Here is an 18,185-nt window from a genome sequence, read left to right as displayed (position 1 = left end):
CACAGACCCAAGCTAGATTTCCAGGCTCAGCAGGGGGCACTGTGGAGGGCAAGTAACAAAACAGAGACCCTTACAGTAACACAGGAGCATAAGGAAGAGAATGCCCCTTGAACACACTCTGTGCAGGGCCTGAGGCACCATGTCAAAAAGCCAATTAATAATAAGAATAGTAATAAGCTAAATGAAGTGATGCCCACACAACCAGGTTCTGCCAGGTCAGACAAACAGATTGTCAGAGGCTTGTGAAATTAGGAACCCAGGAACTGCCAGACTGGATCAGACCAGTGGTCCATCTAGCCCAGTATCTCATCTCTGACAGTGGCCAGCACCAGACACTTGAGAAAGAGATGTAAGGACCCCATCATTATGGGGAAATCTTCTCCCCAGGAAAGATCGCTCCTGATCCCCAATATCTAGAGGTCAGCTGAGGTAGGTGAAGTTGGATATATACTACAGGTTGTACCTTGCTGGCCCGGCACCCTCGGGACCTGACTGGTCCCGAACCAGGGAACTTGCTGGGCTGGGGGGGGTCAGGTCAATGCCAGCCCCTCTGCTGCTGCCAGCCGTGGGTCTGTGCTCCGGCGGCAGCAGAGGGGATGGCACTGACGGAGCAGAGACAGGGTGGCACTCCGGGGAAGAAGTGGGGCAGCTGCAGAGCCCTGCAGCCAGGGGCCCAGAGTGGAGCCCCGCAGCCCCGGCAATGGAGCCCGGGAGCACTCCCAGCGGCCAGGATGCACTCCTGGCCCCCGGACACAGGGCTTCACAGCTGCTTCTCTTCGTCCCCTGAGCACCACCCTTTCCCCTCTCCTCTCCCTCCCTCCCTCCCTGAGCTTGAAAGCGGAAAATCAGCTGTTTGCAGTGCTCCAGAAGCTCTGGGAGGGCGGGGGAGGAGTTTCTAAGCCTGGGGATGCTGGCTTTTCCCTGTGAGTGCTCCAGCCCCGGAGCACCCACAGGGTCATAGAGGATGCTGGACCACAGATGTTGCTGGACAAGGGAAGTCCAGATTAAAGAGGTACAACTTGTAGTATAATCATGGAAAGTCCTTCTATCCATAAATATATCCAATCCATTTGTTGTACCCTGCTCCATTCTAGGCTTCAAATAGCAGATTGTGTTGTGTGGAAACGGACTTGAAATTTTACATTTTGCTTTATGCCTAGTGGCTTGCCATCCCCTTATTCATGTAATAGGAGACAGGGCGAATAAAAGATCCCAGTTCAATGCCTCTATGATATCCCTTCTTATTCTTCTCCTTTCAAAGGTATGCTGGATCCCTTTCTTCCTCTAGCTCTGATCATGAACCAAAGAGAATCTTGCAGACCTTCAGTACCAGCTCCTACATCCAGCCATCACTCCCCGCCTAATAGGAACAGCCTTTGCTCTCTGCTTGCTCTAGGGAGGAGGACTGGATGCTGAGTTTACAGCACAGCAGTCTGGTCTGTGAGCATCCAGTCCCATCTGGAGCCTGTCTATATATTTGGCCTCTTCTTTCCCTCCCCATCAGTCTCCACTGGGATTATCAAATTAAAATATTCTTACCTGCTGCTCCCATAATCCAGCCTCTGGCTGCCTCAGTTGGAACCCCTCTGCCAGGGCCACCGCTTGGGCGCAGTTCTCTGGGCCACGTTCCCAGACCCAGTTCTGCATTTCCTCCGGCAGGATGGTCAGGAACTGCTCCAGGATCAGCAGCTCCAGGATCTGCTCCTTGGTGCGGCTCTGCGGCTCCAGCCAGCGATGGCAGAGTTCCTGGAGGCGACTGTAAGCCTCCCGGGGCCCCTCGGCCTCTTGGTAGCGGAATTGCCTGAAGCACCGGCGCCGTGTCTCCAGGCGGGTGTCCTCCCCTTGCAGGATGGCAGCTTTCACCTTCCCATAGTCTCTGCTGTCTCTAGCCTCCAGGCTGCTGTAGGCCTGTCGGGCTTTTCCGCTGAGTGCTGGCACGAGTCGCGTTACCCACTCTCCTCTCGGCCACTGGCAGGCATTAGCCACATGCTCGAAGTTGGCCAGATAGGCCTCGATATCGTCCCCTGGTGCCAGCTCAGGTAGCTGTAGCGTCACTGGGGCCGGCACAACTTCAGGAGGGGTCCATAGGGCCTGCAGCACCTCCTGCCACTGGACTTCCCAGCGCTGGGGCGGCTCGTCCTGCCTCTGAGGCCTGGACTGTTGTGGAGCCGCCCATCTCAATAATTCCCCGATGGTCCCAGAGCAGACAACAAAGGGAAGGTTCTCTCCTTGCTCCACTCCTTGCCCTGGCTCGGGGCCTGGTGTGTCTTGTTCCTCCCTTTTTACTGGGGGCTGCACCCCCTGCTCTAAAGGCACCTGTAATTGGAGACCCAAATCTGCACTTGTACCCAGGTCTGTGGCCATGGTCTGTCTCCGGAGCGGCTGCACTTCGAGCTAGGGCCTGGACTCTCAGACGCCAATCTCAATAAACATGAGTGGAACCTGTCGGGAGCATCCAGCCTCCTCCTTCGCAGCCTGCAGCAAAAGATCCATATGAAACACTACATTAAAAGTACGGTACTTAGGTTGCAAAGCCAACCACTGGAATGTTAGGACATTCCAAGATTTGCCCATTCAGCATTAACTCTGCCCACTTGTGCATCCCTCTGGGGCCCTGAGTGTGTCCTGTGGAAAAAAATAGGATGAAACTATCTAATTAAATTAATGCAGATGAATAAAGCAGGCAACCGTGAATCTACCATTTCCTAATTTATGGGTGCTGCTTGACTTTGCTACCTAAACAATGTTCTTTTAACAGAGATTTTTGTACGTAATTTCCAAATATTTTTTATTTTAATACAGACATTCCCAGTACCGTACCTGCTGCTATTAGGTCATCGAGAGGCCAGCCTTACAACATTTCGGTGTTCAGCTATTATTTTGGCAAGCTGCTGACGTTTTCCTGAGGAACAAAATCAAGAGGAGGGAAATGGCAATTTTTAGCAGTTTATAACTCAGTAGGGTGATCAGGTGTCTTGTTTTTGGGGAGCTTTTCTTGTACAGGTGCCTATTACCCCCCACCCCCGTCCCGTTTTTTCACAGTTGTTATCTGGTAACCCTAAAACTCAGCCAAATCTGAACAGAATTTCATTGGACAAAGAAGAGGCACTTCTCCAGCCTGCTGCAAAGAGCAGAGGAATGGGAGCGTCTCAAAGAAAAAGTTGCAAGAATTTTTTGTAAGGAAAAGTGTTTGGTGACCTAAATACTAGAGCTTCCTGCAATAAATGTAGTGAGGGCAAGACCCACGACTTGTACCCCCAGCTCACTGTCCCCCTCAGCACAGGCAGGTCCCTCCTTGACCCTCCCTCCCCCCCATCTCTTGCGGTGGGGGCTCTTGTTCCTCAGGTCCCAGAGGGAGCTGCAAAGAGAAAAGCCCCCGCCGGGGGGACATGTCCTGAATGGGCATATCCCCCTGAGCATCGGGGTGATGGAGGACTCCCCATTGACCAGGGCAGGAGGCAGGGGGCGGCAGCCCTTCTCCCTTGTGGCTCCTGCAGTGGGGACGTACCTGGGGCTGGGGCTCCTGCTCTTCCGATCCAGCGCCTCCGTCTGCTCTGTTCTCTCTATGTATCCAGCAACTGCTGAATCCCCGCCCCGGAGCCCGCAGGTGTTGGGGAGCTGGGACACTGGGAGGGGGTGTCCCTGAGCAGGGGAGCCCTAGACGATGCTGAGGGGCTGGTCCTACCTAGGAAGTGACAAGGATGCTGGAGAAGGGTTAATCCCACCTCTGCAAAACCAGGACTGGCTGGGCTTGCTGTCAGTCCGGGCGAATCCCTCCCCTGCCTTGACGGCCAGCCCCTAATTGGGATTGGATCATGTGGGAGTATTGAATGTCCAACACTCCCCCACGGCAACAGCTGCAGCCTCTTGTGAGGAAGCCTGACAGACCATCCCCTCACACAATACTGTAATACAGTGGTGAGTCTGAGTGTACTATCAGAGCCCCCCCGGGATAGAATAGAATAGACTAGAATAGCCCCGCACTGTAATGCCACAGGACCAGTCTGGCACGGAGACATTTAACTTCAAATCCGCAGAACATGGGGATGCTGCACAGACACACAGTGACTGAGATTATTGTGCCAGCAGGCGCTGCACAGACATTCAGGGAGAGACAGTCCCTGGGTTGAAGCGTTTGTAAACTAAATAGGCTAGAGAGGCAAAGGGTGGGAGAAAGAGCATATTGCTCCCATTTTACAGATGTATGGATTCTAAAGCCAGGAGTGATCACTGGATTATCTAATCTGACCTGCCTAATCTAAACCACATAATGAGATCTCAGGCACAGAGATTGAGTGACTTGTCTAAAAGAAAGAGGAGCAGAAGAGGCAATTGGGCAGAGGCAGAGTGGCTTGGTGGGTAACGGTGCTAGACAAAGATCTGGGAAACCTGACTTCTGCTTCTAGCTCTGTAACCGAGTTCCTCATTTCCTCTCTTTGTGCCTCTGTTTCCTTTCCCATTCTTTATCTATCTGGTCTATTTAATGTGTATGCTCTTCAGGAACGGAATATTCTGTCACAGGATGTCTGTACAACACCTGGCACAATGAGTGCTGATCTCAGTCACTGTTTCAGAGTAGCAGCCATGTTAGTCTGTATCCGTGAAAAGAAGTACTTATGGCACCTTAGAGACTAACAAATTTATTAGAACATAAGCTTTCATGAGCTCGCGCTCTAATAAATTTGTTAGTCTCTAAGGTGCCACAAGTACTCCTTTTCTCAGTCACTGTGTTTCTATGCAATGCCCAGCACAATGGGGCACCAATTTCAATCACCGTGTGTTTGTGCAGTGCCTGGCACAATGGGGCACTGATCTTGGCTGCTGTGTATGTCAATTTCTAAATGTTTCTACACTACATCCAAAGAACCCATGTTAAAAGAATGTTAACATTGCAAAGTCAAACACTCAAAAGTTAGGAAGCACCAGAACTAAGGTTGTCCATGCAATCTTATTTCAGTTCCCTTGTGTGTATGCATTATGATTAGTCTTTAATTACATAATCACATAATGTTTTTTTCCATGGGACCCCTGCCTTATTTAGAGCACAGGATGTACTGTGCTCACTGAATTATGGGTAGCTGCTCAATAATATCCTCATCGTTCAGTGTGTGGCCCCAGGCCTGACTAACTGCAGACCATCCACCCCCTGCTCTGCTCCCACAGTTATTGATTCCTCCTGGGCTTTTGTATGATCTTTTCCCATCTTCCCTCATAGGTCATGTTTTCTAGACCTTTAATCATTTTTGTTGCTCTTCTCTAGACTCTCTCCAATTTGTCCACATCCTTCCTGAAATGTGGTGCTCAGAACTGGACACAATACTCCAGATGAGTCCTAATCAGTGTAACCCTTCTGCCTGTCAGAGTTGGCAGCAACAAGGGCTGGGTTCAGTATCTAGGGGTTCCATTCCAATAACACAATGCAAAACCGGCTCGAGCCTCTACCCAGTGACCTGGGACAAATATATACCACCCCCGCTGGGCGCCTCCAAGAGGCAATACTTCCCCTCTCGCAAGCACATAGTCTGAGTGTAACAAAAAACCTTTAAATAACAGAGAGAAACAATGTGGCATTATGTTGGGGAAACACCACCAACAGGGTTCATAACACAACCCATGAGCAAAAACCCACCCCAAGCAAATTGGGGCATGTCCTTTCCCTTTAGTTCTTGAGTCCAGCAACCCAAAATCACCCAAAGTCCCAAAAGTCCAACAACCCAAAAGTCTCTGTCCCTAGTCAGGGCAGCCCCAGAGTTCAAAAGTTTACCTGCAGAGTTTTACCTCCCAACCTGGGTGGAGATTGGGGAGTGGGGGGTTAAGGGGCACCTTACATGGTCCAAAGCTGATGGCCCCACCTCTCCATGGGGCTCCACTCTGCCAGCCACCCCATGGGCTGCTCTAGGCATCCAACAAACTGCTCTGCTCCACCAGCCGCTCCGCTCTGCTCACCATCCCGCAAACTGCTCCGCTCCACCAGCCACTCTGCTCACTGTCCCGCAAACTGCTCCACCATATATCTTCAGGCTCCCCCACTACTTAACACAACACTCAGCAATTGCAGCTCTTAGTAAGTTTAGCTCTTTTGTGATTTCAGCTTGTAGTAGGGGAGCCTCAGTGCTGGTGCACTATTAGCCCAAAGTAAATTCAGCTCAGCAGCCTGTAACTAGACTCCTAGTGGAATCAAAATTAGCTCTAATATTCCATAGTGGAAAGATAAGGCAGTACAATTAGCATATAAGACCCTCACTGGGGAAACTACACTACCAGATACTAATACCTATCCCCCACCTCTCTCAATTCACAGAGTTTTGGAACCCATGTCCCTTGCCTAGCGAGTGCTACTTAGTTGATGGTGAGTCCCTCCATCATAACAAAAGGCCAAGTGCAGTTCCACTGTCCTTGATTCCCATAATCAGGGTAATAACAATTTATTCTTCCTGCCCCAATAACAGAGACACTGGGGAATCCCACGGCAGCCAAAGTGACCATTTGGGCAGCTATGGCCTCATTCTAGGAGGGGTGGGTGTGCCTATGCAAATGAGATCAGCCCCTGAACAGAGCTTCCACAGCTTGCCACACCTCACCACCAGATGTCAGAGTGGAGCTCATCCTGACTCTGCTTACATCAGCATGGAGTGGAGTGGAAAAATTACTTCTCATGTCTTGCTTACAACACTCCTGTTAATACATCCAAGAATGATTGCTTTTTTTTTTTTTGCAACAGTGTTACACTGTTGATTCATGTTTAGCATGTGATCCATTATGATTCCCAGATCCTTTTTCACAGCTTGTTCCTAGGCAGTGATTTCCCACTTTTTGTGTGTGCAACTGATTGTTTCTTCCTAAGCTTGCATTTGTCCTTATTGAATTTCATCCTATTTACTTCCGGCCATTTCTCCAGTTTGTCCAGATCATTTTGAACAAAAGTAACATAAGTACAGCCATATTGGGTCAGACCAAAGGTCCATCTAGCCCATTATCCTGTCTCCCAACAGTGGCCAATTCCAGGTGCCCCAGAGGGAATGAACAGACAGATAATCATCAAGTGATCCACCCCTGTCGCTCATTCCCAGTTTCTGGCAAACGATGGCTAGGGACACCATCCCTGCCCATCCTGGCTAATAGCCATTGATGGACCTATCCTCCATGAATTTATCTAGTTCTTTTTGTAACCCTGTTATAGTCTTGGCCTTTACAACATCCTCTGGCAATCCTCTGGGTTCACTGTGCATTGTGTAAAATAATACTTCCTTTTATTTGTTTTAAACCTATTAATTTCTTTTGGTGACCCCTAGTTCTTGTGTTATGAGAAGGAGTAAATAACACTTCCTTATTTACTTTCTCCACCCCAGTCATGATTTTATAGACCTCTATCATATCCCCTCTTAGTTGTCTCTTTTCCAAGCTGAAAAATCCCAGTCTTATTAATCTCTCCCCATACGACAGCTGTTCCATGTCCCTAATCATTTTTGTTGCCCTTTCCTGAACCTTTTCCAAGACAAATATATCTTTTTTGAGATAGGGTGACCACATCTGCACACAGTATTCAAGATGTGGGCATACCATGGATTTATATAGAGGCAATATGATATTTTCAGTCTTATTATCTATCCCTTTCTTGATGATTCCCAACATTCTGTTAGCTTTTTTGACTGCCGCTGTACATTGACAGGTTTCAGAGTAACAGCCGTGTTAGTCTGTATTCGCAAAAAGAAAAGGAGTACTTGTGGTACCTTAGAGACTAACCAATTTATTTGAGCATGAGCTGTACATTGAGTGGATGTTTTCAGAGAACTATCCACAAGGACCTCAAGATCTCTTTCTTGAGTGGTGACTGCTAATTTAGACCTCATCATTTTATATGTATAGTTGGAATTATGTTTTGCAATGTGCATTACTTTGCATTTATCGACATTGAATTTCATCTACCATTTTGTTTCCCAGTCACTCAGTTTTGTAAGATCCTTTGTAACACTTTGCAGTCTGCTTTGGACTTAACTATCTTGAGTAGTTTTGTATCATCTGCAAATTTTGCCACCTCACTGTTTACCCCTTTTCCCAGATCTTTTATGAATATGTTGAATAGTACTGGTCCCAGCACAGGCCCCTGGGGGACACCACTGGTTACCTCTCTCCATTCTGAAAACTGACCATTGTTTCCTATTAACCAGTTACTGATCCATGAGAGGACCTTCCCTCTTATTCCAAGACAGTTTAACATGACATGAATTTTAATCCTATTCTCCAAAGCACTTGCAAACCTTTCCAGCTTGGTATTGTCCGCAAACTATATAAGTGTACTTTCTATGCCATCATCTAAATAATTGATAGAGACATTGAAAAGAACCAGACCCAGAACTGATCCATGCGGGACCCCATTCGTTATGCCCTTCCAGCATGACTGTGAACCATTGATAACTACTCTCTGGGAATGGTTATCCAACCAGTTATGCACCCACCTTATAATAACTCCATCTAGGTTGTATTTCCCTAGTTTGTTTATGATGTTGTTATCCTCTTACTTCTTTACAGACCTTAATACATTTATTTCTTCACAAACCCCCTGTGAGTATAAGGAATAATTGTTTTCCCTATTTTACACCAAAATTAAAGACAAAATTGTTAAAAATGCCACAAATTTTGGGTGCTCAATTGGAGATGCCTAGGGCCAGATTTTTCAGAGCACCGAGCATTTTTACAGCACTTTATATATTCAAGCACAGCTCCCATTGACCTTAGTTGCAGCTGTGAGTACTCAGCACCTCTGTAAATCAGACCCAGCTCTCTAAAGTTGAGCACTCAGAAAATGAAGAACATACACTATCTAGTGGCTACCTATGACAAGTTGAATTTAAGTGACTTGCCAGGTCAGCATTCAGCTTCTTTAATCAGAAGACCTTCATCTTCCACCTTGTTCACTACATGCCTTCTATCAGAAGGGTAGCCATGTTAGTCTGGATCTGTAAAAGGGGCAAAGAGTCCTGTGACACCTTATAGACTAACAGACATATTGGAGCATAAGCTTTCATGGGTGAATACCCACTTTGCCGGATGCATATATTCACCCACGAAAGCTTATGCTCCAATACGTCTGTTAGGCTATAAGGTGCCACAGGACTCTTTGCCGCTTTTACATGCCTTTTGACACCCTGGTAGGCCAGTCTGTACTCCACTCTAGTTGCACATCTTGCTGGGGATATTAATTGGTGGCTCCTCCATGGAGCTGTTACTGGTGTGGAGTTTGCCTCTCTGCACAGTTAGCATAGCCTAACCAAGACAAAAGGGATCATTTTAATCTTTTAGAACTTTATAAGGGAAAAACATCAAAATTGTACCAGGAGCATAAATACTATAGAACATTACCAAAGACTTACTATTTATACTAATAAACCATAGGTTACCAACTCATTAACCTTTGTGAGCTTGTACGTGCTGTGCAGTTAGTACCAAATGCATTTGATATGATCAAGAACAAGAGTTGACTCTGTGATATACTGTGTCACTTCGGAGAAGAATCAACTTTTCCTCTCCTTGGCTGTAGGTCCAGCTCCACTCTTGCTGTCCTTTTCTTTGCTTCTCTTCAGCCTGAAGTGCTCCGAAGAGTCGATGTTCCTGTGGCTGTACATCTTTGCACCGAGTTTATCCACAAGCGGGGTTTCTTCACCTAGTGGGCCCTCACTTCTCCATTAGGCACCTTTGAACTGTATTCTGTCAATAGATGTTCACACCGCCATTCTCTTTGCTTGTGTAATTTAAGTCCTTTGTGGGTGGGCATCTTGTTCTCCCTTTTCAGGATCTCTTTGCATCTAACACAGATCAATCCCCCTTTCCCTCAGTCGCAGTTCCTTCCAGTTTTTCCCTTGATCCTCTCTTTCTGAGTAAGTCTGTAGATTTTCTTTCTGTCCACTTCCCTTCTCTCATAGTGCCTGCTTGTGTACCCAGGTCTGTTTTTTTTCTTCTTCTCATGGCTCAACACCTTTCCTATTTTCCTTCTTTCACTTCCCAGTCCCTCACTTTTATTCTCTTGTTCTTTTTTTTAAAAATCACCTCCCCTTCTACCTAAGCTCCAGTTCATCTGCTAGCTCCACATCTCGATTCTTCTCCTTCTGTAACAGCTTTTCCCAACTGCCCCTTTGAGTGCATTCCCAGCCCCCTCCCCAGCTCAAGCTGCCTCCTCGCTGGCTGTCTCTCTCCCCAGGACAGCAGTCTATGCTGCTGCATCACAGCTGGATGGTAGCAGCAAATTCCATCCTCTGTTCCAGTTTTCTATACATAGGCAAAGCTCATTCCAGAGACAAAATAGCTCCATTATTTTGTATTTCCTGAAATGACAACCTAGTCTGAGCTGAGTCATGGCAGGATAGTTCAGATTATTCCTAAAGTGTCCCCCATGGTCGATTGTGCAGTGTAGCCTTGTATAATGGGCTTAGTCGTGTCGTTACGCGGAATAGTAATAATCACAGAGCAAACACTTTTCAAAAAAGTACTGAAGAAAAAAAAAGTACTTTTACAAGCCTAATTTAACCATATTTTTTACTTTAATTTTTCTTCCTGAGTAGAATTTGTTCTCATGATAGAACAATGTTGTTTGGCTCATTATACTTGCATTATGTTAAAAAAAAATCCACCACCACCACAACCTTGAGAACAATACAGATGCAACCATGCAATGGGAAAAGGGGAGGGAGGAGAGCGGCGAGTGACGGGGGGGAGAGGGGATGAGGAGTAAATGGAGGGTGGGGCCTTGGGGGAAGAGGTGGACCAGGGGGTGGAGGGAGGTACCAGCACTCCTGCTGTACTGTCCAGTTTTGGGAAATTGGAAAGTTGGCAGCCCTAAGGCCATCACCGGCCGCCACTTTGCCAACATATACAGTTGTTTTGGGGGGGCAACACCCCCTCATTTGCCCCCAGACTCCACCTCTGGCAGACCACCCAGGACTGTGTTGTGGCTCACCTTTGGGCCACAGCCCACAGTTTGGGAACCCCTGCTCTAAGACACCAGTCAGAAAAGACTCCAGCATGGTAGGGGAGACTCCGGGCAGAAGGCCTGGGAGTGGCTGGATGAAGAGTCAAGAAGGATGGACGTATATAAACCTTAAAATATATCAACTTCAGACTTGGACTTTGATGGTGTTATTTTGTAGCCGTTTATGATAACAAGCCAGCCCAATATGGGAGTTATTGGTTACGAGAAAGCCTCTGAGAAATTACTGAGGAAAGAGAAACTGTGGCTTCAGGGCCGTCCCATGCCTCAAGGGGGTGCTGTGGAGGCCATTATATACCCATACAATGCAGCCTGCTATTTGCGTTATAGTCACACACAGCCCCCTCCTGGAAGAGTTTATACTCAAAATAGACGAAGGGCAGCACAAGAAACTAGGCCCAGAGTGGGACGGTGACTTGCCTGAGGTCCCAGCAAGCCAGTTTTAGAGCTGGGAATGAACCCGGGTGTCCTGTGTCCCAGTCCAGCATGCTAGTCATTAGATCCCATTGACTCTCAGTGCTGCATGTGGATCAATACAGATGGATGCTCTTCCCTGTGCTTGGCCCTAGTCATTCCAAAGCATCAGCTCCATACAGGTATAAGAATCAGATCACATGATCAGGGCCCAAACATGTAGATTAGAGCCCTTCCTCTGTGACTCAGGGGAACAAGTTGTTTCCATAAACCACCAAGATTTGCACCAATTTAACTCTGCTTCTAAGTAGGCTCCATCAGTGTAAACAGAAGGCGTCCGTCTACCCGGGATGGAAGGCAGGGGGTAGATCGTCCCACAGAGCACTAAACAGCAAGTGCCTTATGATTAGCATTGATCCCTGAGCGGGGAGGCTGCTTTGGCCTGGCCCTAAATGCCAAGATGACTGAAGAGATTCTGGCTCTTCAAATCCACGCCTTGGACAAGGTGGCATTAACCAAGTCCTTTGCACCAACCGCACAGGGCGGGGTTCCTACACGGCCTGCAGTGCTGGAACAACAAGGAACAAATTGCAGAGAATAACAGGGAGGAACAAATTGATGGCTGCAAATAAATTGGCACATAATTTTGCCAACCCAGAAAGTTAACAAATGATGAATATCAGAGCATCTTAAAAATGAGATTATTTTTAAATAGGTACATTTTTTTAATTCTGTTGTTTTAATCTTCAGCGCTTATCTCTCCCCCACCCCCACCCCAACCTCTAGGGCTGGAAACATACTATTATTTCCCCAAACATAAAAGCTGAGATTCTCCCATAAACGCATGGCCTCAAGTGCTGGGGCTTTAAGGGAAAAAATAGTTAAGTATTACAAAGCTCGTAGCAAAAAATCACCAGAGCTGGCAACACTGGGGGTGAACGAGTTGTTTGATGCAAGTGAATTGGCCCATAGGGATTACTGGACTGGCTCAGCACCGTGGTCCGTCTAGCCAAGTCTCTTCTCTCTGACAATGCCCAGCGCTTGATACTGCAGAAGAAGGTGCAAGAAACCCCACAGTTCACAGATTTGTAAATTTTAAGGCCAGCAGGGCCCTTTGTGCCCATCCAGTCCTGTCTCCTGCCTAACTCAGGCCAGAGAATCTCACCCAGCGATTCCTGCCTCTGACCCAGAGCTGGAGCGGAGCTTCGAGAGAGACGCCCCATCTCCACTGACAGACTCCCAGTGATGTTTAGGTTTTCAAAAAAGTGTGCCCCCCCTCCCACAACACTTGCTCAGTGCAGCACACTGGCCCCCTCTAGTGGTAACTGGTAGCCATACAGCAGCTGATGGAGCTGCTCCAGACTTTGTTAACAGGGAGGTCTTTTAGCTCAGGTTGGTGAGGCTTGTGCTTTAAGATGTAGTGGTTACATGCAAACAGCAAAACTGGTACTTTAGAAAAAAAAGATTTAATGAGGAAAGAAGAAAGTAACAGATTCATGAGAATGGGAAGAAGTGCAGTGGATAACTGACCTTAGATTTGGGTTTCTCTGGTGAGTTCCTTGCTGTTGCTATGACTAAACGTTGCTTTGCTGATAAATAAAATTATGAGTTGTTTTTGCTAATGCTAGGAGAATAGTTAGCCCACTTGGGGTAACTAGAAGTTATGTGCTTTGTTTGAATAATCTATAAAAAGATAAGTAAGAGTATGTAATGTAGATGAGTTCAGAGAAGTTTTTCTACAAGCAAGAAGCTAACAGCTTACTCCCCAGCAGCTAGGAGGAAGGCTGATCACCTGAAACCTGCTGTTGCCACTCAAAATCATCTCAGACTTTGGGTAACTATATCTGGGGTGCTCTAGACTATTGCTATTGCATATGTGCTTAAAACTCAATGAAGAAGGAGCTTTGGTTGAAAGCACTCTTTTTTGTACCACTGTGATGGGGTCTGCTTACCCCCACACTAGCCCAGACAGGGTTAAGCCCATATTATTGACAGCAGAAGTCCTGCCTCCCAGGTAGGACTGGGCATGCTCCAAATGCTATAGCAGTATAAAGGGAGGAAGCTCAGCTCATTCTGGGCAGGTGGCCATAGGGGAATAATCAGTCTTGGAAGCACCTGTGGTGGACTAGCCACAGCCCCTGCACATGCCAGGGACCAGAGCCTTGCTGGACCTGCTTGAACCCCTGCGATCAGAGAAGCTGTCAGCAGCAACTGGCATAGCAGACCATGCAGGAGCTGTAGCCTCATGGGGAACCTCCACGTTGATATTGGTAGGAAGTGACCCGGGGGGGTGTCTGAGTGGTACCTCCCACCTGAGAACACTCAGCATGTTTTGGTAGGACCTCTCCCCACCCCTGCTGAGCCAGTGGCAAATTACTTGGCCACTGTTAGCCCCCTGGGCTGGGGCATGGTGGAGTCAGGTGGACCTGGGCCCTCCTACTGGCCACCACATTCATAGAATATCAGGGTTGGAAGGGATCTCAGGAGGTCATCTAGTCCAAACCCCTGCTCAAAGCAGGACTAATACCCAACTAAATCATCCCAGCCAGGGCTTTGTCAAGCCTGACCTTAAACACTACTAAGGAAGGAAATTCCACCACCTCCCTAGGTAACACTGTGTGAGTGACCCCCTCCTGTGGGACTCTGGCCACTAGGCCATGCTGCCCTAACCCCAGGGGACATCGCTTGTGTTCCAGGCCTCAGACCCTGACCCAATCGTCTGAGAAGCCTGGGGGTGGACTTGTAGGTGGTGCCCCTCTGCCCCTAACCCCTGTCGGTGCGAGGAGGTGGACACGCACCACCAAAACCACTCATTTATCAACCAGTGGCTCTGAGACATCCCTCCCCCTGCACTTGATTGAAATCGCTTAGAGAGAAAATAGTAAATTACTACAGATTCGGGCTCAGATAATCCCAGGTAACAGATTTTGTGAGCTAGCCAGGAGTAGTTTGTTGCAATAGGGACTAGAAGATGGAGGGAACAGGGTCGCAACCTGTAATTCCCATGTTGTAGTCTGCAAGTCAGTTTACAGGTGTATTCTATTATGGGGACTTAGGCTGGTAGCCTGGTTGAGGGAGAAAATATGACAGACATAAAGAGAACATCTGAAAAAATGGAAAGGTTGGAAATAGTTTTGGGTAACAGCTTGACAGAATATGGTAATGGGCCCCTGGCAGCGTGGAGCCTTCACCAGTCTCAGGGCATTCCCTCAGCTCTGTAAGCAGTGGGAAACCTGAGTCAGCATGGGGAGAGCTCCAAATGTTAAGGTGAAGAAACGGGCCACATTGCAGGGTTTGTTGTATGGTAGCAATGGCATTAGATAAAGAGTGAGATAAGTTAAAGGCAAGAGTGAACGAGTTAGAGACAGATAAAGTTGAGAGAAAAAGAAGCAACTTGCCTAAAGGCAGAGTCTGACATGCTCAGGGCTATGACCCTGACTCAGCCAGCACAGATAGTGGCAATGAGGAAGCAAGTGTGTGACAGTGAGAGAGAGAGAGAGAGAGGCTGGAGCTGGGGCAGTTGCCCCACACAGGCCTGGAAGGGGTTAATAGCAGCCCTTGAAGAGGCTATGCAGAAAATGGCCAATCAGGGCCAGGCTGGGCCCTATAAGAAGGCTGCAGAGGTGAGAGGAGCTCAGTCTCTCCTGGGAGCTGGAGGGAAAAGGACAGACTATCTAGAGAGATTTCAGAGTAGCAGCTGTGTTAGTCTGTATTCGCAAAAAGAAAAGGCGTACTTGTGGCACCTTAGAGACTAACCAATTTATTTGAGCATAAGCTTTCGTGAGCTACAGCTCACTTCGTCGGATGCATTCAGTGGAAAATGCAGTGGGGAGGTTTATATACACAGAACATGAAAAAATGGGTGTTATCATACACACTGTAAGGAGAGTGATCACTTAAGATGAGCTATTACCAGCAGGAGAGTGGGGTGGGGGGAAGAAAACCTTTTGTAGTGATAATCAAGGTGGGCCATTTCCAGCAGTTAACAAGAACGTCTGAGGAACAGTGCAGAGGGGGGTAGAGGAGAATAAACATGGGGAAATAGTTTTACTTTGTGTAATGACTCATCCACTCCCAGTCTCTATTCAAGCTTAAGTTAATTGTATCCAGTTTGCAAATTAATTCCAATTCAGCAGTCTCTCATTGAAGTCTGTTTTTGAAGTCTTTTTGTTGTAATATTGTGACATTGGTAGATGTGCAGGTGAACGAGCCTCTGATAGTGTGGCTGATGTGATTAGGCCCTATGATGGTGTCCCCTGAATAGATATGTGGGCACAGTTGGCAACGGGCTTTGTTGCAAGGATAGGTTCCTGGGTTAGTGGTTCTGTTGTGTGGTATGTGGTTGCTGGTGAGTATTTGCTTCAGGTTGGGGGGCCGTCTGTAGGCAAGGACTGGCCTGTCTCACAAGATTTGTGAGAGTGATGGGTCATCCTTCAGGATAGGTTGTAGATCCTTGATGATGCGTTGGAGAGGTTTTAGTTGGGGGCTGAAGGTGACGGCTAGTGGCGTTCTGTTGTTTTCTTTGTTGGGCCTGTCCTGTAGTAGGTGACTTCTGGGTACTCTTCTGGCTCTGCATCTGTAGCTCACAAAAGCTTATGCTCAAATAAATTGGTTAGTCTCTAAAGTGCCGCAAGTACTCCTTTTTCTTCTGGTTCTGTCAGCCACACTATCAGAGGCTCGTTCACCTGCACATCTACCAATGTGATATGTGCCATTATGTGCCAGCAATGCCCCTCTGCCATGTACATTGGTCAAACTGGACAGTCTCTATGTAAAATGGACACAAATCAGACGTCAAGAATTATAACATTCATAAACCAGTCGGAGAACACTTCAATCTCTCTGGTCACTCGATCTCTGACCTAAAAGTCACAATATTACAACAAAAATTTCAAAAACAGACTTCAACAAGAGACTGCTGAATTGGAATTAATTTGCAAACTGGATACAATTAACTTAAGCTTGAATAGAGACTGGGAGTGGATGAGTCATTACACAAAGTAAAACTATTTTCCCATGTTTATTCCCCGTGCGCCCCCCCCCCCCCCCCCGGTTCCTCAGACGTTCTTGTTAACTGCTGGAAATGGCCCACCTTGATTATCACTACAAAAGGTTTTCTTCCCCTCACCCTTCCCCGCTCTCCTGCTGGTAATAGCTCATCTTAAGCGATCACTCTCCTTACAGTGTGTATGATAACATCCATTTTTTTCATGTTCTGTGTGTATATAAATATTCTCACTGTATTTTCCACTGAATGCATCAGATGAAGTGAGCTGTAGCTCATGAAAGCTTATGCTCAAATTGGTTAGCCTCTAAGGTACCACAAGTCCTCCTTTTCTTTTTACCTAGAGAGAGTAGCACCTCAGACAAAGCAGTGCTGGGCAGGCTCAGGGGAGCAGAAGTGAGGGAGCTCCTGCCAGACTGAGGTCACTGTCTCAAAGGACTGAGAAGGCAGGCAGTGGAGGAGGCAGTAAGAAGCTGCCATTCGAGGGTCCCTGGGCTGGGCCCCAGATTAGTGGGTGGGCCTGCCCACCCCCTTTGCACCACTAGCTGCTGGAGAGAGTGGCCAAGAAAAGGACTGCAGCTTGCCCCTGAGCAAGGGCCTAGGCTTGGGACTGCAGTTCACTGTGGCATGGGGCCAGACTGAAGATTGCCGGTTCCCCCGGAAGTAGGGAGAATGGAGTTGGGGGCACAGCCGGAGGGCCATCCTGTGAAGAGGACGCTGCAAGCTAGGGAGCAACATGGGTCCCAGATGAGGAGCGGGAGCAACAATGGTGCGACACCACCAGAAGGTGCTAATTCCCAAAGTGACCAGCGGGAGGCACCATGGGGTGAGTCCCAACCTTGCTACGGTTGTACTGCAGAGATCAGGTTGGTTAAGGTTAGAAATTCTCACAGCAGAGAGCCCATTGCCTCGGGAGAATTGAAGTAGGTTCCAATGAACTGTTAGGGTTGGTTTTTTTTGTGCATTTATTTGGAGGCCTAACTTAGTAAAGAGAGCTACTGTCTGGTCAGTGGAGACTAACGCTGCTTGCTGTGTTGGTGCTTTCAGCAGGCAGTCATCCAAGTACAGGAATTTCACACCCCTGAGCCAGCAAGTTAGAGCACTTTAACTTGCTAGTGTAGACCTGGCCTAGGAGCTGGGCTAAGCTAAACAGAAGTAAGCCAGTCTTAACCCTGTGAGAGTACTCTCATTTCAGTGTTTCACTAGTTTAACAAAACCAGTATAATTAAGCCAGTGGAAGTTTGAGAGCAGACTTGGCCTGAAATCACTATTAATATCAATTTAGTTAAATTACTGCAAAAGGCCATGTGGACATCACATAATATATCCCATTCATGGAAACCTGGTTTGTTTTGGTTCAGCTTAAACATTTTTCCCAACTGGCTTAAGCTGAACTGATATAAGAACTTAAGAATGGCCATACTGCGTCAGACCAAAGGTCCATCTAGCCCATTATCCTGTCTTCTGACAGTGGCCAGGACCAGGTGCCCCAGAGGGAATGAACAGAACAGGTAATCATCAAGTGATCCATCCCCTGTCGCCCATTCCCAGCTTCTGGCAAACAGAGGCTAGGGACACCATCTCTGCCCATCCTGGCTGATAGCCATTGATGGACCTATACTCCATGAATTTATCTAGTTCTTTTTTGAACCCTAAAACAAATCTCTCAGTGGAAGAGCTCAGCCTTAAACTGGTCCAGTTTCTTTGTGCAGGTTTTATGTGCCCCACCAGCAGCATGGATTGAAGCTGTGATTATTTAGAACTAACAGCAGGAGCCGTTCCTAC

General features: G+C 47.5%; 1 protein-coding gene across 1 annotated transcript; it reads right to left on the bottom strand.

Annotated features, from left to right (window-relative positions):
* Positions 1 to 12: 12 nt before the first annotated feature.
* LOC144266051 (uncharacterized) lies at positions 13 to 3,645 on the bottom strand. Its single transcript, XM_077819193.1, has 4 exons — positions 3,509 to 3,645; positions 2,821 to 2,902; positions 1,540 to 2,475; positions 13 to 39 (listed from the first exon to the last, which is right to left on the bottom strand). Exons 3-4 carry the CDS (start codon positions 2,362 to 2,364, stop codon positions 13 to 15), a joined length of 852 nt encoding a protein of 283 aa, XP_077675319.1. The 5' UTR covers positions 2,365 to 2,475; positions 2,821 to 2,902; positions 3,509 to 3,645.
* Between the last annotated feature and the right edge of the window lie 14,540 nt (positions 3,646 to 18,185).

Source organism: Eretmochelys imbricata, chromosome 6 (genome assembly GCF_965152235.1).
Source record: "Eretmochelys imbricata isolate rEreImb1 chromosome 6, rEreImb1.hap1, whole genome shotgun sequence".
NCBI classification, from domain to species: domain Eukaryota; kingdom Metazoa; phylum Chordata; order Testudines; family Cheloniidae; genus Eretmochelys; species Eretmochelys imbricata.
The sequence above is the reverse complement of the archived record's forward strand: the minus strand, read 5'-3'. Positions and strand labels throughout refer to the sequence as shown.

What these genes read in the sequence shown, in the direction of transcription:
- LOC144266051 (XM_077819193.1), bottom strand. Translation starts at nt 2,364, where the DNA reads ATGGCCACAGACCTGGGTACAAGTGCAGATTTGGGTCTCCAATTACAG. An exon ending in CTGGATTATGGGAGCAGCAG is followed by an intron (nt 40 to 1,539) that starts GTAAGAATATTT and finishes TGCCCTCCACAG; the next exon opens with TGCCCCCTGCTGAGCCTGGA.